The sequence below is a fragment of the Dicentrarchus labrax genome, unplaced genomic scaffold (genome assembly GCF_905237075.1).
Source record: "Dicentrarchus labrax unplaced genomic scaffold, dlabrax2021, whole genome shotgun sequence".
In the NCBI taxonomy this organism is placed as follows: Eukaryota; Metazoa; Chordata; class Actinopteri; family Moronidae; genus Dicentrarchus; species Dicentrarchus labrax.
The window spans coordinates 7,714,373-7,736,837 of record NW_026136703.1 but is presented as its reverse complement, the minus strand read 5'-3'; the positions used below and the strand labels follow the sequence as shown (position 1 = coordinate 7,736,837).

The 22,465-nt window shown below is 41.2% G+C and overlaps 1 protein-coding gene across 1 annotated transcript in view; it reads right to left on the bottom strand.

The window, feature by feature from the left end:
• Window positions 1-1,227: 1,227 nt before the first annotated feature.
• kiaa1109 (KIAA1109 ortholog) overlaps window positions 1,228-22,465 on the bottom strand; it is a 69,376-nt gene continuing 48,138 nt past the window's right edge. The window contains exons 65-90 of the mRNA XM_051390282.1: window positions 21,231-21,361; window positions 21,001-21,124; window positions 20,662-20,774; window positions 20,075-20,165; window positions 19,672-19,731; window positions 17,308-17,576; window positions 16,923-17,138; window positions 16,471-16,651; window positions 16,176-16,365; window positions 15,687-15,848; window positions 15,456-15,595; window positions 14,626-14,821; window positions 13,342-13,542; window positions 12,894-13,065; window positions 12,087-12,229; window positions 11,408-11,653; window positions 11,026-11,179; window positions 9,190-9,347; window positions 8,254-8,443; window positions 7,814-8,031; window positions 7,157-7,408; window positions 6,553-6,756; window positions 4,776-4,970; window positions 3,856-3,990; window positions 2,967-3,132; window positions 1,228-2,182 (exon numbers count right to left, since the gene is read on the bottom strand). Of these exons, the coding sequence (XP_051246242.1) occupies window positions 1,966-2,182; window positions 2,967-3,132; window positions 3,856-3,990; window positions 4,776-4,970; window positions 6,553-6,756; window positions 7,157-7,408; window positions 7,814-8,031; window positions 8,254-8,443; window positions 9,190-9,347; window positions 11,026-11,179; window positions 11,408-11,653; window positions 12,087-12,229; window positions 12,894-13,065; window positions 13,342-13,542; window positions 14,626-14,821; window positions 15,456-15,595; window positions 15,687-15,848; window positions 16,176-16,365; window positions 16,471-16,651; window positions 16,923-17,138; window positions 17,308-17,576; window positions 19,672-19,731; window positions 20,075-20,165; window positions 20,662-20,774; window positions 21,001-21,124; window positions 21,231-21,361 (4,524 nt within the window). The 3' untranslated portion in view covers window positions 1,228-1,965. The remainder of the gene's footprint in view (window positions 2,183-2,966; window positions 3,133-3,855; window positions 3,991-4,775; window positions 4,971-6,552; window positions 6,757-7,156; window positions 7,409-7,813; window positions 8,032-8,253; window positions 8,444-9,189; window positions 9,348-11,025; window positions 11,180-11,407; window positions 11,654-12,086; window positions 12,230-12,893; window positions 13,066-13,341; window positions 13,543-14,625; window positions 14,822-15,455; window positions 15,596-15,686; window positions 15,849-16,175; window positions 16,366-16,470; window positions 16,652-16,922; window positions 17,139-17,307; window positions 17,577-19,671; window positions 19,732-20,074; window positions 20,166-20,661; window positions 20,775-21,000; window positions 21,125-21,230; window positions 21,362-22,465) is intronic.

Genomic DNA, 22,465 nt, shown 5'->3' with positions numbered 1-22,465 from the left:
TCTATTTTATAATTCAGTAGCAGGACAGTGTATTGTAGGGAGCTGCTGATGTTATCATTAAGGAGGAGTTCAGCTTCAGATTGTGGGCCAACTGGCTTTTGACTCCATCTACTGGTCACTCACTTGGCTTTCACGTTAATATGTATATACTGTAGCTCTGTGAAGTGAAAGAAAGAAAAGAAATACAGTGCAGTGATGTAAAATAGAAATCACTTCAAAGGAAATAGTGTCCAGCCCAGGCAAGCAAGAGCAAAGGCTGCGAGTGCTCTCACACTGAGCTGTCTGGGTTTCCTCAGGTGACACCGCCGTAATCTCACAGCAGACATCACAGAGGAAGCCCGCAGTTCTCTTCCTCTCCACAGTGCCACCGCGCTCCCTTTCACCCGCCAACGCACCATCAAAAATGCAAAACCGTGGCATGGAACCAAAAGTAGAACATGGCTCGTGGTGAGCAGGGATATCACAGTGGAGGAGATTAGAGCTGGTGGGGGGAGTCGTACAGTCAGAGTACTGTATTAACAAAACCCTACGGTGAGCATAGCAGGCTTTTTATGGATAGGGGGGCGAGGTGGTGGGGAGGTATTCTGACAAACATTGGAGGAAAGTAGAAGTTGTTATGAATGACTGAGGGAATCTTGCAGAGTTACATATGCACTAATTGACCTAAAAACCCAAGACAGAAAGAAATCAGTGCCTGGAGAAAGAAAATGCATTACTGCTGATGCCATTAAAAGCTTTGATTCAACCAATATGAGACACTTTCAAAAACATAACCCATTCCCAGTTCATTAAAGTTTCATTTGAAGTTCTAAACACCTGTCTGACAGCTATTTCCTGGGGAAAATCCTTTGCCACACAAAGTGATGCATTTCACGGTTTGAAAAATTGAGCAGTAAAAGCCACAATGGCTTTTAGACAAAAACAGAGCGCCCCCTACAGAGACTAAACCACTGACAGTATATAGGACTAACGTTTTTGGACCCTCCCTGCCTACTCACATCTTACAAACTCTCCCCAGTTTATAACGCTGGATTTCTGGTTCTGTTATACACTTTATCCAAGCCAAAGCCAAGAAGACCCTAATGACATCACTATGACATCATTATGGTTATTCAATCGAGTGCATCTTTAATGGAAATTTTAAGCAATTTCTAAAAAGTTAAAATGATGTCTGTTCAAAGTGTTTATTTTAACCAAGTGATTATAATAATAGACCTGGACTTGATCTAAAATTGAATGGCAATATTTTTATTAAGTTATGAAATCAACACATTTAAGAAATTTAATTATATACACTGGTTCTACTGTATGGATTAAAAAAAGACAAAAATAAGCTTGACACACCAAGCTAATACATGGTATAGACTTTGCATTTCACATACCCATAAATAGTGATCTCGTTTCAAATTATAATTACAAGTTCATGTCATCCTCATGGCTGAGTGGATGATGTGCCGTAACCTCCCCGTATTTATTTGTTCACATCGAAAAATAAAATAAATCAAGAACACTGTCACTGAACTGTTCTTAAATATCTTAAAACTACGCTATAAAATACATAAAGCATATCTACCATGTGTTCCATGGGAAACAAAGAAAAGGCAATGGTTTAAGAAATCATTTCTCATGAAATATTGTTAAGCCTTAAAATAAACTTTCAAGCGATTTCAGTAAGGTCATTTACAACAGGTAAAAGAGGCAGGGTTTTACCATTAAAGCAGTCAAATAATACTAACATTTGCTACTTTGTTCAAAATATACAGAGAATAACATTGGTGCAAAATGCTTCAGTCAGAGCCGCGAGTGGCATGTACCACAGTAAACAACTATGCTGAATTTCACAGGTAAGATGTGTATGTTTGACAAGAATCTTGTACAGTAGTGGCCATTGTAATACAGTAATCCAGTGTTCGTGACCTGTCGAGAAATACTGCACAGCTTTGATTACAGTGGTATGAGTGTTCCTCAGTGTTCCTCTTTGTCTCTGCCTTTCTTATCCTTCTCGTCCTGCAGGGCGGTGCCCAGCTTCTTGATGAGCACTGACAACACCTTGTCCAGAGGGTCCATCACGCCCCTCTGCAGCCACTTGGGAATCGTAGTCCTGGCGTGGTGGAAACCCAGCTTTTGCAAGATGTAGTCCACGCCCACTGGGTCGATCTTACGTCCTGTCCAGGAGATGAGCCTGAGGAGAGAGGGAATGTTGACTTTAATGGATGCTAAAGGCTTTGCAGACACTATAGGCTAATTACTGGGGAATTTATCTCGACTCAGATTGAGAACAGGAGTGTTTTAAAATACAGAAACTATTTCAGTCCAAATGTCCTCACTAACTGTAGTAGAATGTAACTCAGTACAATTACTCAAGTATTGTACTTTGTACAATTTTGAAATTAAGTTATTATATACAAAATCTATGATAAGCTTACAGAACACAATGCATCGATAGTAGATCCATCTATCTACAGTAAATTAGCTCCAGCTCAACCAGCTGCAACATAAAATGCTGCTTACACATTAATGCATTACTAATAATAATTCAATGACACTGAATAGATGATATAACCTAACATGAGCAATTTTTGTACAAAGTCAGTACTTTAACATAAAGTATATTTTACTGAGATGTCACATTGGGGTATTACTACTTTTAAAGGACTATAAATCCATTTTTTTATTTTTTATTTAGTTTGTATGACTTGTATTTCTTTTCTGAATGATGATGCATGACAGCCTTCTATAAATGGATTTGCATGTTTGGTCCGTGCGTCACTTTAGAAATCTGGTGTGGCCACAAGGTCATAGATTCCTACAGTGTCACAAATGCCCTTCTCTATTTTCTCCTCTGTCGGTTGCCAATGAGCATTATTCATGAATGAGCAATGTGACTCAATTAGACTCCGTCACATGAAAGGGTGTGCGTCTGAAAACACTCCAAAATGTCTGTGGTGCGGTGGAGCAGAGCTGACCTGAGAGTCGGCTCCAAGTGCCAGGTGTTGCACATGAACTCCCTCCAGTCCACCGTGGTGTAGTTGATGCCGTCGTCCTTGTCCTTGTCCGTGGAGCTTTCGTCGTGCAGGGCCGTGGGGCTCTTCTGGCCCGGCCGAGTGGCGAACATCCGCGGGGCGAAAAGGGCTGAGGGCGCAGGAGAAAGAGAGGCAATGAGGTTGTCGCTCTGCACGCTCCACTGCCCCTGATGTTCTCTTTTTAACATGGCAAACACATTTCTTTAGCAACAAACATCCAGAAGTAGAACACAATAAACATTCATTAATATCCCTGCAAGCACCTTGAGAGTATACATCTAGACTCTATTCACATTCAAATACCCATCTGTCCTACTTTAATTAATCAGGATTAATCAAACCCTGATGAAAATCTTCACCGCTCGCCTCTTTTCTCTCTCTATTCAGCTGCAGAGTCAACAGAACAAAGTCGTGGCACTATTTTAATTGTCATGAAGAATGCGAGGTTGCCGGAATAAAGAGTGCTAATTTGTTCCTTTCTGACAATAGGAAACCCATTAAAATGCTGCCTGCATTGGGCTCTCTGACCTCCCCGCTGTGTGTGAAAATAACACTCAGCTTCCTGCGCTTCATGCTGCTCTACAAAATGTGTCCGACAGCATACAAACAGCTCCGCGGGTAGAGAGGCAGACAGATGTGGTTCATCTCGTTATTTCTCCTTGGATAGTTTGATAAGTCATTTCCTTGACGTGCTGTACAAAGCCCGGTTTAGAACAGCTGAAATGACTAAACATTGTTTATTTTCTCCCTGACTGACTGACAGACTGACTGACGGACTGACTGACTGACGGACTGAAAGGGTTAAGGGATGCATTCTTGTAAAGATAAAAACCTTTCTCCTTCTCCTTCAGGTAGGCAGACACCAGGTCATGAAGAAACATGATGAGCTCAGCGTCCATGGTGACACAGATGTGGTCTGTGAATTCTGTCACCACGCTGCACTCCACTTTGGGTTTGCTATTGGAGTCTGGAACAAAAAAAAAAAAAAAACAAATTAATTACACTAAAAGAGTACTCCACCAGTTTAGGACTCACAATGGGCACTTCAAAATAAAAAACGGATGAAAATTGATGCATTTCACACACATGATTGGAGAGTTCCCTGGTTAACCTCTAAATACTATGTATCTGCCCAGGCAGAGTAATACTGTTGGCCAGCTGTATATCGGCCAATACTGGCCAATCACAGTTTGTTGTTTTCTGGTATATAATGCAGAATTGTTTTTCCTAAAGATCTGATCTTTAATCATTTATTTAATTTTTATTGATTTTATATTGTCTTAACCCATTTCTAGAATGAATGTACATGTTGAATTATTTAACATGTTAAAGAATATTTCCCCTAAATATTCTGCACTAAGCAGCCTTCCGAGTACCTTTTCATCGTCATATTGGTGCAGAAGCCACATAGAAAAAGTCTATTTTCATTCCAGCATAAACATTCACTGTAAATGCTGCACTGCCATATCAGCAAGCTGGGAATTGTTCCTGGTCGGGCTCTAGTGCGGACACCCCTCCCTCTCCAAAATGAAAAACTCTTCAGATCAACACCAATCACGACGGTGTCATATTTTCCACCCATAACGTCATATTCTGTGAGTTTGCAGTTACGTGTATACAGTAAATATGTAATATTGGTACTCACTACCAGACTGATGAACAGGTGAAATATTACTGTGCAGTGAAGCAGAAGTCAGAGAATAAACCTGTTATTGTCTTTATGTGCTGCTAACTTTGCTTATCCAGACCTACCCGTTAGAGAAGGTTCATCAGGATCTTGTACATGGATGGACTTGAAGTCCAGCTGCATTCTGGGAAGAGCAAAGATGGTCTCAGTTTCATGGTTGTAGCTGGAGGAGCTGCGGAAGCTGCTCAGCAGACTTGAGCTTTTGGCGGCCACTCCGCTCTCTTGGTTGTTGGCTTCCACGTTCCTGAGTAGGTTCAACTCTGAAACAGGAGATAAGACCCGTGAGAAGTGTTGAGTTGAAGGTCATGTTCACACTTCTTCTTCTCTTTTTTTTTTTTAATACTATCTGCACCTATTTTACATTTCAGATAAGAAGCAGCAGCTGAAAGGGAAGGCAGACAGAAAGTAGCTCTTCTGTCTTCTTTTAGTCAGAGCTGTGTGAAGCTGAGAAAAGTTTGAGAAAATACTAAAATGAAGCAACCATTTACACTTAGCTGCCACTTTATTAGCGACACGCAGCTAAAAACGAATGCAGACTAATTCACAGAGTCTGCAATAAATTCTAACTTCATGAAGGTTTTAATGTTCAGATGTTGTTGATGCTATCTTGGAGAGGTGTTGATTGAATTGTGCTGTTGAGCTGTACTGCGTTATGCTGAGAGGTGTTTGCAATATTTCTTCTACCTCATTTACATAAATGTGTGATCCTTACAGCAAAGGAATCACTTTGATAGAAATATTAAAATGAATGAGGAAACCGCACTGAGTCTCCATGTTTTTATTGATGCATATAACCGCCACAAGAAACATGCATCAGGAATATAAGAACCACTCTACTTTATATGGTAAAGCAGAATGGGGGAAGGGAGCAAACAGGAATATTGGCTAAATATATGTAAAATACAATCCACCACCTCCGGATCTGGCCAGTGGAGATCATTTTCATGGAAGAACATTATCAGTTTTTTTTTTTTTTTTAAAGAAATGTTTACAGAATGGGAGAGTGGATTCTGGCTGGAGATGATGTAACAATTCAATGGCTGAACACTTTCACATATTTTTGAATTGTCCAGTAATCCAATCCTATTGGCTAGAGATAGTAACAGAAATAAAATCAATAATGGGTTTTGAGATGGATTATAGTTTTGGCAGCATATATTTAGATAATAATCCAACTGAAAAAGGAAATAACTAAGAACTGGTTAGATAAGGACCCACCAACAAAAGGAGAGTGGATCGCAATAATAAAAGAAATGTATAAAAAGAGAAACTGACCTTTTCTCTAAGGCTTTGTATCAATACATTCCACAAGTAATGGTGTAAATGGAGTATGCACATAAATACAGATACTTTATAGAAAGCGAAGAAATGTGAAATCCCCCTCTTTTTAATTTTACTTCCTCTTTTTCCTCTCCTTCCTTTTGGTTGTGGCCTACTAGTATCATTACGTGCATAATTCCTTCATAACCTTATTCCTGTGATGTATTTGTTCTTTGGTTCATACTGGGTTTGTATGTGTATTTGCAGTATGCGCGTCATAAGACAGCAGTCATTTTAATTCCCTCTGAGCATATGGACAGGAAGGGATCTGTACTTGATGCTGCGTTGGTGTTGTCTTTGTACGCCTCTCTCTCTCCCTGGGACTATGGGAGTGATGGCAAGTAACCCTTAACACAAAGCTAACTGCTGTACCAATAACATTTGAGCTGTGTTGTATTGCCCCTGGTGACCTGTCTGTTCAGTTATGTGGGTCTTTGTTCATCTGTGATGCAGGATCGATATCTCGACAAAAGAACTGGTTTTAAATGATAAAAAAAATGAAAGAGAATGATAAATGGTTACCTTCATTCCTCATGGCAGTGACGTAGTTGAACCATTCTTTGACTGTAGCGACTCCATGTGGGGGGTTTTCATGCCGCCGGCGGGTTATTTTGGTTATAGTGGCCATGGGGCTCTCGAGGGCACCGCAGGGTTTGGTCACCATGGTGTTATGACCAAGGTGGAAATCCAGTGTCTGAACAATGTAGGTAGAATCATCTTTGGAGCCTGCGTGTGGCAGAAACCAAAGTTAGTTATCAAAACGGGATTATAGCGCCACACCCAAGTGTATAAATTCAAATATGTAAACTAATAGACCTTTTTTACAGCAGAATGAAACACATGAAATAGTAGGGTAAACACAATGAGACAAATTAAGGTTCCATTCAGGTCAAACAATCAGGATGCTGCTATTGTGCATGTTGGCTCAGTGGTAAAGCTCTGCTACACTAAATGGAATAGAGCCTTTTGGTAACACCTGTGTTTACCCTACTATGTCCTGTCAAAGTGGCTGCTGTGAAATTTCACACAATTGGACTATTAAGAAATATTTTTACTTCAGATTATGTCATTATTTTTCAACTCCATTTATACTATTGAAGTCCCTGAAATGAACGGTCTGTCTCACCGTCCTCCCAGATCTTCTGTGCCTCAGTCCAGAAGGCGATGTTGGGCTCTTCCAGGTGGAACAGAGCCCACGACTTGGAGCGGAAGTTGGGCCCGTGGAAGCAGGCCAGCGTCATGTGATTGCCATGGAGGCTCATTGAACCGCCCAGCTGCACGGCGTCCTCAGGCAGAGGCATCTGGAAGAGGGAGATGTGGCAGCCTGCGATTACCTTCAGCACCCCGGGCCAGTGCCGGTGATGGGCTGCATCCATGTCTGTGTGGGAAAGGCGGTTAGGGGACACAAATGAGAGGTGAGGATGGGGGCTGGGGGTAGGCAGACAAATCGATTCTGACCAGAACATGAGGCTTGATGCTGGTGTTTTTGTGTAATATGTCATTTTTATCCTTACATAGCCTCCAATCTTTTTAAATGTATTCTGCTTGTGCTTTTTCTTTGTTTTTAATGATCTCCAGAGGATGTTTGATTATATTCAGTGGTTGAACCACCTTGTCAACTATTTGAGAAAGTGCTTTACAAATTAAGCTTATTAGAATTACAAATCATTTCATTTTCTATAACCAGCGTAGCTGCCTGAGACACTTGCTGTGCATACCTTATTATGCCACAGTCTGCGATAAATATTTCACATAGCAGCAATATAGAAGAAGGCGTGCTTACAAAGCTCTGCAGCTCCTTTCTCAGTGTTGATGACAGGGGTTTTGGGGGGTATGTAGGGTCCAGGGCCCCAGGTGGAAAGGGCCCGCTTGCTGGTGTCAAATTGTTGAGTGAAAAACTCCTGCAGTTTCATTCCAATCTTGATGAGGTCTGGCGTGGTGGAGCGTGAAATGATCACCTGGAAAATATCCCACTGCAAGTCTCCATGGACGAAGATCTCACTGGAAGGACAGAGGGAAAGAAGATGGGGAGGGAAAAGGGTGAGAAACAGGGAGATGGAAGGTTAAGACGGTTAAGATTGTAGAAAAACTGAAATATCATACATTAAACGTCACTGCATGTGGAATAACCACACAGTAAATATTATATCGGTATCATCATTCTGTTACACCGGCAGAGATGCTGTGTGTGCATGATAAGCTTCTGCTGACATCTTTTCACACCTTTTCTCCGATAGGCTGGTGTCAACGGTGCACAGGTTGACCTTCCATTCGTCCTGCAGCTGCAGGTCAGCGTTGCTGAAAACTCCCATCAGGATGCTGGAGCCCATGTAGTCAACGCGTGCCTCTGTCGACCCCATTGTGATCTGGATTTTATGGCTGGGTTGCTGGTTGGGGTGTTCGGAGATGTGGGCTAAAAAAAGACAGTAATTGGTTAGCAAATAGGATTACTCTTACTCTTAGGACCAAAACATACAGCTTTTAAATATTTCTTTTGCCAAAGATTGAGACGATGTCACATTAAGAATAAACAAAAGAAATGTAAACATTTTGTACATTTTTTAAATATTAAATTTAAAGAAACAAAACATTAAAATTACACCATGATTTCCACATTGGTAGACAGGGGGCTGCATAAGCAAATCAGTATGAAAAAAGAAGAGACTCATATAAAAATCCATCAATTCAAAATTAATTTTTATTAATTTATTAAAAAACAAACATAAATGTTTAGCTCACATCAGGATCAACAAATATTATTCTTGGGCAAACATTCAAATTATAATTTTTTTTAAACTGAAGAGTAGTGCACAGACTGCAATCTGCTACATTCTATGCTATATGCATGCAGAGCAGCAGCAGGAGAAATAAAGTACCATGAATACTCATCCCCAGGTCTAAAGAAATACACACTGCTACAAATGTGGAATGTCAATATGTCCCATATTAGCTTATTAATTATAAAAGTTTGAGTAAAATGTGAAAGTGCTTTAGAGTCTGTATTCTATCACTGCACCGCTCCCAGTGTTGTGTGGGAACTCTGCACTGAACTCTGGCTCAGGTCCATATCCACAGTTTACACTCTGCTAGAACAAGAGCTGCTAATGAGTTGCGGAAAAAACACCAGATGTCTGAGAAGTTGATGCTTTGTTTACTTACAGACCATCTCCAGGGTGTTCACGTCTATATTGCCACCCACCACCCCGCCTTTGGAGTCGAGCTTGGAGCGGCCGAGGCCCACAGACATGCTGATCTCCCGGTCCCGGTTGCTGCCCACAGACAGTCGGCCCTGACTCTTCAGCCCGCTGGTCGTCCAGCTGCAGGGGCAAACACAACTGTGAGCACTCCTGAAACGCTGCTGAATAATGTAGAAGAACTCTCTATGAAAGATAAATGACTCTCGTTGCAACAACTTCCCCAGGAATAAACACAGGTGACTGAAAAGGAAAAGACCAGTTGAGTACAAAGTCTGATTGACGTGGTCATTATGTACCTTAGCTAAGTATAATATTATCTCAACATGCCAATTTAACAATTAATTATTTAAGCCATTTGCTTATATAAGTACAGCCTTGTGGTTAAGCTTTTATTTTTATACAATTCTTGCTTTCAACAAAGACCACACCTACGCATAAATGTTTTTATGAGGGAATAATATTTTGAAGTCCTAAATAATTCAATCACTAGCTAGAGAGGCGTCCTGACTTGGTAAGGAAGAGACAGAAGATGCATGTGTTACTTACAGAGCCCAAACATTGCCAGAGTAGAAGATGTTTTTTACTTTATGATGACGCAGAGCTCATAAAATAGTACTGCCTTAGTTACGTGGGTGTTGTGTTTTGTCACTGATTCAGCAGGACTTTCTGCAATTCTGCCTGAACTGTAGAGGTGAAAGTTCTAACGACTGCATCCACCGGTGACCAGTAAAATACAACACTGTATAAGAGATGCATTGAGCACATAGGAGTGATGTTGAATGGGTGTATAGCAGGAGATGAAAGTGCAAGTACAATGTCCAGCTTAGTCGATAAGATTCTTAGCTTCAGTGCGTATCTTCATCTTTACTTCCTCCATAGATTCTTTCACACTAAAACAGCGTTTTCCAAAGTGGGTTTTATAAAATGGGACTACGTAGTCTTTGTCCAACATGACTTCAACAGCAGGAGTCGATTCACTAAAACTAGCAACTGTTTTTATCATTCACAGATTTCATGGGTGATCCCTCATAGTTTTTACTTCCACATTTCATTTTCATCAAGCAACACTCAGAGGATTTATCAATACAAGACCAGAGGGGGGAAATTTTTACTAATGACTGTTTATATAAAAATATTTATTAACTGTTGCATCAGTTGTTAGATTTTTGCTCAGAGGGTACTGAATATCTGTTTTCAAACATTTGGAATAAACTGTTAATAATGTAAGAATATTTCTTATCTTGAAATGCTAGCTTATTTTGCATTAAAATGGTATGCAATATATTCAAATATAATACATTTACAATAAAATAATTACAATACCATCAGTACCTGATAGAATAATTTACCAATGTTAGCTCATTTTCTTTCTTGCAGAGAGTTAGATGAGAAGATCAATATCATTCCATTATCTGTACAGCAAATATGAAGTAACAGCCAGCAGGCCATTAGCTTAGCGACTACCTGCTCCTGTAAAGCTCACTAATCAACACGCTACATCTCTTTTGTCTCATCCGTGCACAAACCTGCTGGGATGTGAATTTGTTTCCTTTGGACAGAGGAAGGCTAGCGGTTTCCCTGTTTCCAATCTTCATGCTAAGCTAAGCTAACAGGTTTCTGGCTGTAGCTTCATAGCGTACAGACATGAGAGTGGTTTCAGTCTTCTCATCTACTTCTCAGCAAGAAAGCCAATAAGCGTATTTCTGTTAGTTTAAAATGAATCTGTTACATTTCTGATGTGTTGGGTATTAAAGTATCAACATTTAAACATGCAGATGTGCAATCTACGACCACTCACGTGTTGTTTCCCATGACATTGCTCATGTTCATTTGGACGGTGAGCTGTTTCAAGTTGATGGCGAACACCACCAGCGTCTCCCATGGCGCCCCCTGCTGACCTGCTGCCTTACCATTCTTACTGAAGGAAGGAGTGGATGTTTTTGTCACCGAATCTGGACGAGAATGAACAAACATTAGGTAGAAGGCAGTCAGGGACAAATTATGAGCATCTTGTATACATCCTCATTGCATTTACTAATTTTCCAATTGCATTTATTGTAAATATTATTTATCAAATATTATTTTATCCACAGCACAAGGACTTTTTACATCAGTCTGTGTTTTGGTAACAAGGAGGAATATTTTGGCTTGAGACCCATCTGTAAATGGTTTGTAATTACCTCTTCTCGGAGCAGAGGAATCAGACACGCTCCTGGTGCGTCCGGGTGCGGGGGATTTGAGGTGACCCAGGCCACCCGGGGACATGTTGCTTCCAGCGGAGTGCTCTGAAAAGACGTTGGGGGACTGGGGCATGTGCTGCGTCCCAGTGCTGCCGTCCCAGGTCCTCCAGTAGGCTTTCCGGCTGGACTCGGGGGACAGATGTTGGGTGACGTTTTCAGCTGAGTCGGGGGTGGCAGGGCCAGAGGCTGATGGAAGGTAAAGGTTGAGAGATGTAAGTAAAGAACAGCCTTTGAAATGTCAACATGGAGCAGTGGCAGAGAAATGTTGGCTGAAGGAAGGTCAGTGAGATGGGATATTAAAAATGAACACAAGCTAAACCCACAGAGACGAGCAGATAGACGAAAAATCATGAATTTCCTTGCATATTTCTGCATTCAGTAAAAACTTTTTCTTTTATACTTTTGTCTATATTACTCATTTTACTTGAAAGCCATGTTGAGCGTAAGCAATTGTTGTCAGACTGGAAATCTGGGAAAGTACAAAAAGCAATCTTAGGAGAAACACTGTCAGAAGCTTAGTAAATCTCTGTTCATTGTGTGAGATGCCAGATAAAAGCTGACAGCACTCAACAAACCAACCCTAACAAAAACCAAAGACACTGAGCGGCCAACAAGTCACCTGGCAGGTTGATTGTCTGGTCTCCCAGGAAGAGGCGCCTGGCGATACTTCGACGATACCAGGCTCTCGGGAAGGCCAGGATCTCACTCAGTCGTCTCATGTCGTACTTGAAGGAAGCCGAGCCAATGTCACACACAGCTGAGGTGGAGAATATTATATTTGTTCAGATGTGAGACACATCTGTAAAAAGGCTCAGCAGTGCAAGCATATTGGAAGCATACGCTCCAGATCTACAGGGTACTAAAGAAATACTTGTGCATCCTTTTCACTGCTTGTAAAATGGCCCATTCTTACACTGTAAGGGTTCTACTGTTGTGTATCACTTCAAATAACCTGATGACCTAAGCAAAACTGAACACTGCTCAAGTCCCAGATAAAGTGAACACGCAAAAAGGACAAAACAGTACTGTGTGTGAACATTTAACACTACGCAATAGATTCAAACATCAGTAACTGATATTACAAACCTTACTCTTATTGAATATTTATTTATTTATGGACAATATGCAAAACTGAAATAACTGATAACTAAATACTGGGATGTTTCTACTTCTTAAACAAACATTTGCCATCAACAGATGTGGAACAGTGGTCTAAAAGCTTCTAGAAAATGAGAGCACTGGGTACTGACATGAAAGGTGTTGTAATACACATTCCCATATGCTGGGAATTCCCTGACTTGCCCTACCTGAAAATACATTTGTATAAACACCATTCCAAGCAAACAGACTAACAAGAACAGTCAGTATAATCTATTGTCTGTCTAACAGAGAAACGCCCTCTTCTGGGATTGACGATGTACCTGAGATGTTGATGAGGGTGGTGTCCATTTTGCCACCTTTGGCAGGAATGAAGCTTTCGATGAAGGTGGGGCCTCCACTACGCCTCATCCTGGATAAGCTGACCTTCACAAACTCCAGGTTGATGCTCAGAGAGTCTTTTCTTCCTGTTACTGAAGATGGCTCCTCGTCGACTGTACCTTCCGGAAAAAGAGCGATAATCATGACTATCATTAAACTTTAATCTCATTTCAATCTTGGTGGCCATTAATAACAAGTGTCATAAGATAATACTGTACATCCATTAACAAAGCGCACCAAGTCATGGTTATCCCCATCTCCACTAGATCTAGCACGTTTATTTTTCAGAAATTATATCCACATTAAAAAGAAGTCGTTATCAGCAGTAACATTATAAACTGCAGTGTTATTAGAACATTAGAATATTACACGCTTTTCCTTTCCCATTTCCATACCTAACGGCCCTGGGCCCGGAGGCAGGCCTGTGACAGCAGATTTCTGCTTTCCGGCGCCGTAGGGGTGGAAGACGTAGAGGGAGAAGTCAGACATGCAAGCAGTGAAGCTGAGGCCCGAGGAGGTACTGGGGGGGCCGGTGAGGTCGGACTGGCTGCTGCTGTGGCGGCTCCTGCCCAGAGGGCTCCCCAGCAAAGGAGACGCTGGAAGGAGGCAAAGGAGGGCAGAAAAACACAGGGAGTAAGACAAGCAGTCACATACAATAGACATGAATTAACTGAAACGTGACTATCACCAGTAGGGACTGTATCACAATTTACAGGTCTGACACCCATCAGTAGACTGAAATGATAAAGTCACAGTTACATCATAGAGAGGAGTAGGCTAATTAGAGTAGAACTGCGAATGAACTGTCTGTTAATGCAAAGTTAATGCATCACATGCATATTAATGTGATACTGTGATATTAATACTTCTCGTTATAAAGTAGTGTTAATAAAAAAAAATAAATAAAAGTACTGTAATTTCGTTAACAAAATCTATGACTAAATATGTTCATCAATGACAATGTCATTAAACACTAACTGGGACAATATCAACATGAAATACTGTTGATGAAAAACGACAAGACTGACATGTTGTTTTGGTCAGAGTTGTAGAGTGAATGGTCAGTATAATCTGATGAATAAAAAACTGTTTTCAATTTATGGTAAACATGCCTGGCTTACAACTACAGCAGGTAACTTATACCGGCATTTTGGCTTGGTAGCTTGAGGCATCTATATTTGAAGACCTCAACAATAACTATGTTTCTTGGATCTGATTGGTTGTTTTTGTTCAGCTGTGGTGGATTCTTGCAAAATGCCCTTAGGAGCATTAGGATGAGCCAGAGCAACCTACTTTTTTTCACAGATTATCTGTCTCGTGTAGTACTGTCAGGATGTAGTGAAAGTTTCAACAAATCTGACAAAAAGTTATTTTTCATAAAAGTTAACTGCTGCAGTTTAAATATAAAAATATGACCTGAGATGCACAATAACATAGCAAAAAAACAAAAGCATGGCAGAACTTGATCTGGCAAAAAAGACTGGAGAGCGAAGTAATGAACACATGAGCACAAGCTGTGAGCAACATTAAATCACACAGGGCCCAGACATGGCATGGAGCGACAGCTAATAGATATGCTCACGGTGTTTGATGTAAGATTTTGACTTAAAATGTTTTGTTCTTCGCATATCTCTGCACACATTAGAGCATTTTTATTCCGCAAGTCATGCTCTGCAGACCTTTGCTGGGAGGTGGTTTGGGGATATGTTGCCCTGGTGGAGTGGAGGAGGGCGGGTGAGATCCATCAGTGGGATGTGGTCCTGTCGGGGTCTCCAGTTCTCCACGGTTAGAAGAGAAGACCAGGTCTAAAGAGGGCAGTTTGAGCATACACTCCACCCTGGACATCGGCAGGCAGCTGAAGCGGATCTGAGAGGGCTGCAAACACAGACGGTAACTAATATTTCAGTCTGAATTTATCACTTCAGTGCAAGGTGTGTAACTGTATGTCTAAAAGTATGGATTTACAGCTAGATAGGAATCCATAGCTTACATTTAAATTATATTTGAATAGCTTCACATTTTAATGACCTGCATTAAAATGTGCACTCTGGAGTACACCCAAGGTGAAATGTCAGCAGTAACACACACACACCAGATACATTGGAGAGAGTGTGTATCATTTGATGTAGATCACCCACATCTTTTTTTTTTTTTTTTGACACGTCAAAAACAGTGTTTTGGGAAAATGTATGTAAAGTAATGCAACACATACTGACATAAGGTCACCGTGAGACGTATGGTATTTTATTGCTGTATTTTCTCTGAGAGGGAGTAATGGGAAGCAACAGTATTTGGTTAAAATAGCAAGTAAAATAGCTACTCCTTCACAACTCAGGATGAATGGCTAATAATTGTAGAAGAAATCTTCAACTGACTACGAGAAAAAAATAAAAATAATAATAATAATTATACAGGACTTAAAACAGTTTCAGAGCTGCAAATAAATATATTTGTTACCGTTATTATCTAATGTTGTGAACAGTAAGAATTACAGTCAGCTTGTCGGTACCTGGACTCTGACATAGACAACCACATCCACTGGGAAGGAGGAGTACGCCGATGTGGAAGAGGAAACCAGGGAGGTGGTGGATTCCTCTAGCTGCTCCACCGTATCAAACTGACCCATGTCCTCCTCCTGGGAAGCCATAGCTGATGGGAGGACACAAACACAAACAGAGGTTACCAAGAATGCTAGACACACAAGAAGTTGCATCAAGATCAGATGGTGCAACAAACAAACCTGTGCCATTCCTTTCCACTGGAGTGATGGGAATGGTCTCCAGTGCTTTTTCCAGGAAGTCCAGCAGACAGGGGCTGATGACCATTTCCTCTGGCAGAGTCTGGAGGGCCACCCAGGCATACAGCTTAGCAGTCTTTACTCCTCCACTGCCCTTACCTTTGGCTGGAAGGACACATGGGAGTTAAAGCCATCTATAGACTGGACTTTTCATTTCTTAAACTTTAAATAAACTGGAACCACATTAACAATAGTTTTATGAAATCTTTGGTGTCTTCTCCTCTGTGGCACACATCAATATGTATGAGCCCATTTGATCAAAGGTGCCCTCTGGATTCATGCTTTAAGATAAAGGATGAAATCACATGCATTTGATTCGGTGGGTCCACGTGTGGGTGTGAATCATCAACTCGGAGAGGCGTGGCACGCTAGTATCGGTGATTACAGAAGGTGCTAGGGCATGCAATAAAGAATGAGGTAAATGCTCAGTACCTGATGGAATAGGTGGGGGCGGGGGAGGTAGGAGCGAGTTAGTCTTGCTTTGGACAGCATTGGGAGGGTTGGGAGGGCCGCTATCTTTCATACCATACAGCTTGGACTCTTTGGAGAGAGTGCGAGGGAGAGAGGATCCACGCGAGGCGTTTGGCGACTCGGTCTTCAGTGTCTTGGAGTTGTAGTGCAACTGGGGGAGAGACAAAGAAGAATTAATAATTTAAAAACACACCCCAAAAAAAAATCAGCTCTGAGTAGAAAGTTGTGGAGTTTTGATGCTGAGGGAGACACTGACTTTAACGTCTACTCCTGGAATGTAGAAGACTGTGGTCTCCATGTCATTGGATTTGGTCTGCAGGGAGGCGGGACATTTCTTGCCAGCTAGGAGATGGGTGGTGGAGGTGTAGGTGGGCTGCAGCTTCTTTTTCTTGGGGGGAGACTCCTGGTCCAGACTCCGTAGACTGCGCTCACAGCTCCTATAAAACCCACAGGGAGAAGAGATATTAAGGTCTGCTTATACCTTATTCTGTTTGGTTACCTGAATATAGAAAGCTTTACGTCTTGTTTACAAGCCACCACATAAAGTTTCATCTGGCAAATCATTCAAGCAGATTTTGTAATGTAGAGTTTGATTTTACTTTTTTGAGACATCATTTCAAAAATGATTTATGACAGGAAACGTGAGTCAGACATGTTCTCTATAGTTCTCTGTAGTTCCCAGAATGAAAAATGTGCCTTTCATCGTACCTCCGGAGGGAAATGTCCTCGTGCTCTGGTTGCTGAGTGGTGGGGTGAAGGACACACTTCCCGCTGTCAATCTCCACACGGACATCCAGCTCAAAGTCGATGTTTCTTTCGGTTGCCGGGCCACTGAAGCTGCGGCCAGCAGGTGTGCTTGGCCAGCGCTCGCTGAACAGCTGACTCACAGCAGAAAACCCTGAGGACTTCCTGTGAGACGCTTGGCTGAGGAGAAAGAAGAAAGAGTTGTTCAGTGACTGCTGAAAATTGTCAAGCTTTATTTATAATAGAAAAAATAAATTATAAAAGACGAGCGTAATGGTGCTTCCTTTCATCTAACATTCATCACAAGAATGCTTGAGTAGTCAAAAGCCCCCCAAAAAAGATGACTCACAAAGGCCTCCGATAGCTCTGTGGTCTCTCGCGTTCAAACTCGTCCTCCTTTTCGGAGTCTTCGGAGGAGGAAGAGGACAGGTCGTCACTCCTAATGCCGTCGTGCTGGAAGGGAAGCATGGGTGAGAAGACAGCAGGCGTGACAGGGGCACTGAAAGCCGAGTGGTGGCCCTCAATAACGGATGGAGAATGGAGAAGATGGTGATGATGAAGATGGGATGGCTCATCAATGATGACTGACAACAGGTCCACCTCTGTCTCCTCAGGAAACTTCAGAGAAGGACAGACACACAAACTCACACAAGGGGACAGATTTCATGTCTTCATGAAGCTCTTCCTACTTAAAAACATGATGTCTTAAGTAGGAAGGTAGCCAAAGAATCCCAACTTTGAAGGAGATAGTGTTCTGTTGATTGGACCATTCTGATCACAAGATATTTTCGTTAATTGCTGAAATAAAATCTCGCAGCACAGTTTAGATGTTTAGTTTCATGTCCAATGACAGAACACTACCAGCCTGCAACTGTTCTCAAAGGAGCTGAGAGGTCATGCACTTCCTGTGAGGAGGAATGAAAGAGAGAGCGTGAGACAAGGAGGAAGATGAGGACGATGAGACACCCCGCCAGGAAAAAAGATGAAACACACTCTCAAGAGGGTGACAATGGAAAAATGCCCAAGAAAGTCGACAAGTATTAAGTCTAGTATCCTTAAAGACAGCTGAAAAAAAAAAAAAAAGCCCAATTGTCAAAAGTACCAGCAGATCCCAGCGGCAGATATCGACAGAGACTGGCTGCTGCTGAACATCAATAAAAGAGCTGAAAATATTTGCTAACTGCATCTGAAACTAATCCGGGCTGTTTGAACAACAATATGTGTTTTTATTTGTCTTTTTTTTTTTGCACTGACAAAATAAAAGTCTGTTCTTTTCAGGCAACAATCTAATCACAGACATACAGGTGTTTAAATACGTCAGTGGCCAGGTGGGCGGTTACAGCCAAACAACCACAGAAAGACTGATGAGTGAAGCAAACTCATGCAGCCTTATGCAGAGTCAGTCTGGGTCTGTCAGCATTAAATACTGGAGGCATTGTATAGTGTTAAAGACTTTATCACTATCAATTAGTTCTGAACTGACTTGACTCATTAAACATTGTCTGGTGTAAAATAGGTTTTGTGTCAATTTAGTTCTATGTCCTTCAGTGGACTTTAGTCACAAATTAGTTAGGAACAGTTTACGTCTCCTGGAGTCTCAGGTGTTTGCCTGGCAACCTCAAGAAGTAACTGTGTGCATAACCTCCTCTAAAAACCATTGTGTCATTGCTCGGTTTTTGTAGGGATTAAACAAAAGAGATATAACATGTTCATTAGTGAGTTTTAGAGGTGCTAATTGGTGGATTTCTTACCTCACAGAGCTGTTAAGCCCTGATCCCCCCTGTAAGCTACCCAGCTGGTGGCTTTAACTTCATTTTTAATGGACAAATCAAACTATTGGACTCTTCAGGCTTGTATGAAAATATGCTATATATATATATGATAGAATCTATAAAACTTTTAATCTTAGCCACTAACTAAGTGCAATTTGATGCTGTCTTCAGACTTCCAGGGAGGGAAAGGGAGGAAATGTCAACCAGAATTTGTGAATTTGTTATTTCTTTATGGTAATTACACCAAATAATTGCAAGTCTATATAACACACCAGTGAGCTTTAAAGCTCGATTGATATCTGTGTGTAATCTTAGGCCAAACTGAACCTTATCTGATATTGTTGGGTGTGAGAGAAGAACTACTGTTGTGACAAAGAACAGCCAACAGACCGTGGTACAGAGGCACACCATGCATAGCTGTTAGAAATCAGTCAACATATTAAGGTTGAGGAAAAGTTGATTTGGTTTATTATGCAGTTTCAAGACAGGCTGAGAGTGTGTGACTCATAATTCATGAAACGGAATTCCAGAATTGAGTCTTATTATTAGGCAAGAAAATGTATTTCTGAAAGTATTCTTGTGTTAGGGTTAGGGACACATTTCTATCTCTCATATCTCTGATGGAATGCCACTGTTATTTCTTTACCGAACAGTAATGAAGACTGCCGAATACAAATGTTAATCTGGTGCCACATTCATCACATAACAGTGTAACTAGGGACATAAGGAGCAGGATTACAGTAAATTATCATGCAAATGAACACACTGTTGTTCAATATAACACTGGGGTATATGTATACATAGCATCCTGTTTTGATTTTGCATATTCAGTCCTATCAGCACTGTCGAGATAATCAAAGTGGAGAAGAGGAAACAGAAGTATTTGTTGGTGATTAGTTAGGTATTTTATTTTGTTAAATTGAATCTTTTGAACGATATACCTTAAATACCTCTCCTGGACTGGTGGGTACATGTGCAGAGTCCAGTGCCTGATTATTTATCTTCAATTGAACAAAAGAGTTATTAAAAAGGAGCTCAGCAAAACTGGAGAAAAAAAAAATCTTCAGAGCATAATGGTCCCTCCCATGATCACATGGCATCACACGAGTCACAATATCAGGTAAACATCATTTAGTGTGGAGAACAATGACAAACACATAGAAATAGAGGATGAGGATGATGATGATCTTCAAACTGTCAACATAAAATATCACACAACTAAAAATATCTACTTTATCATTTCTGATTTGTTACATACATATATGTCAATCTACATTGTGTCAGAGCTGTCTCTGTTCTGTCAGCATTTGAGATACTTAGGATGTTTTTTAGAAATAAGTTTACCGTGTCCTGGATGTTGAAGGTGACTCTGGGCCCAGGAGAGGACGCATCCACACGCATATCTGGCAAATCATCCACATCCCCTATTCTGGAACTATGGACACAGTAGTGATAAACAGAGTGCATAAATACTTAAAGTATAATAATATACACAACCTCAGGAAACACTGTAATTGAACACTTCAGCAAAACACAAATTGTTACTGATCAGATTCATTTCCAGTTTTTTTTACTCATTTATTCTGCCCCAGAATGAATGTTTTTCCATCGCTAAAGGTCTTACAGTGAGCCAACTACTTCAATATCATTACTACATTAATTCTGAGATATCTGCATAATTACTATAAACACATGAGATAACCACTTTCTCTCCTCCACACTACGTTCCAATTTGTGAGTCATTGCGTCCTCTTTGTAAGAAGGTTAATGGGAAATGTGTTTCAAAAACATAAAGGGCCAACAGCAGCGGCCTGAGACAGAGGTTACATGGTCTTGTTTGTTTACAGTAAATGCAGGATGAAGCACTCTTAACAGTATAATTTCCATAATGATATGATAGCAGGATAAGTGGCTTTTTTATTTTTATTTACCTCTGTCTATCCATCCTCTTTAGAGGGGGTCGGCCTGCCGCTGCCGAGATGCTTTTGGAACGGTTGTAGCTTGGTTTGTAGCCAAGACCCCACTTATCCTTTAGAGAGGCGGCCTGGTGAGGAACAAACACAAGGTCAGAAGCAGTTTTCTCAATAGTCCAAATGACTAGGACATTCAGGTGTTTTAAAGCTTATATAAATACTTTATGTCATACTTGCTGAAAGACTGATACTCAACAATCAACTATCTTTCTTGGCTCTGATTGGTTAGTGTGGTTTCCCAAACTTCTTTGGCGAATACACTGCTAGTTGGTTGAGAGTAAATAGATGAGCATTTACCCTCATGCTGGAGCGACGCAGTTTCTTCCGGACGTCTCTCCTGATGTCGTTGACGGCCACAGACTCCAGCTGCTGATAGCGCTGGATCTCCTGGTTGATGGTGCCTTCGCTGGCCCCCAGTTTCCTGTGGTTAAGAAGAGAGGATGTAGATAGTTTTAAACCCCACCGGTGGAACGGTTTCGATTTATTAATATCACAACCAACGGGATTAGAATGGACAGAAATCTTACTTGAGGTCGTCGATGACCTTGGCCTGTTCGTTTAGCTCTCTGATGTCCACCACCCTTTTGGTGAACTTCCTCCCGCGAGCGTCAATCACTTGGTTCCCCATCACCATCTGCCTTCTGGGGTCAATGGTCTCCTGTTGGGTCAAAGAAACAATACACATCCAAACACATTTATCTGGTAAAACTGATGACAAAATGAAACAAAGCTGCTGATTACACCCATTTCTGGGGAAACAAATTCCGACAGGCAGCTGCTCCTTCCCAAATCTGTCTGATTAAAGTTAGTTATTTTGATAGTTGTGATTCATCAGAATAGGTGATTTAGTTCAATCCACACACAAGGTATCATAAAACACAAAATGTCACAAAACACCACCACCATCACCATCACCGTCACCACTCCACTCAGTGCAAGAGGAAAAATAAAAGCTCTATTGCCACAGGGAATTGTGTCACACTAATTTATTTCATTTCACCCATCATTGAAGCTTAATGAGGAGGGCAGTGAAAGCAAATGCTAAGTGACACTGTTCTCCATTATCATGCTATTTAGTTAAAGCATAAAAAAAACAGCATTGCTCAGCATTTTGGAATCCACAACCATCATCTGATAAGTCCAAGTGACTGAGATGTAACGCCACCTTGCAAGTGATTTTGTCAGCCCAGAGAATAGTTTAACACAGTGGGTGGCTACATACACAAGCCCAGGAGAGAGGTCTTTGGGCCCTGGCACTGCCCGCCCGGAGGCGAGGCGATGCACAGTTTAAGTAGTCAGCTGGGACAGACACACTCTGAGGCCTGGGGCTCAGGCCCAGGATGTGGTTTACCAGACGCTTCCTTAAGGTCAGCCGAGGGCTGAACTGGCTCTCTGGACTCTGTAAACAACGGCAGGAACAGACGGGTGGAGAGGTGGAACAATGGACGACTTGGGTCAGACTTTACCTTCTGAGGTCTTAAGGTAAGTCAGGTTTTGCTTACATGTATTGACGAGATATTAAAGGAATAGTTCAACATTCTGGGAAATGTGCTTAATTGCTTTCTTGCTGAGAGCTAGATGAGAAAATAGATACTACTCTTATTTTAGCTAGCTTAGCATAAAGACTGTCCAAAAGGCCTGTTCTAAGCTAACAAAATTCTATCGGCACCCCTAAAGCTCACAAACAAATGGTTTAAATCTCATTTGTTTGATCAGTATAAAAACCAAAGAGCGAAAACAACTATTTGGGGTTTTATTTGTG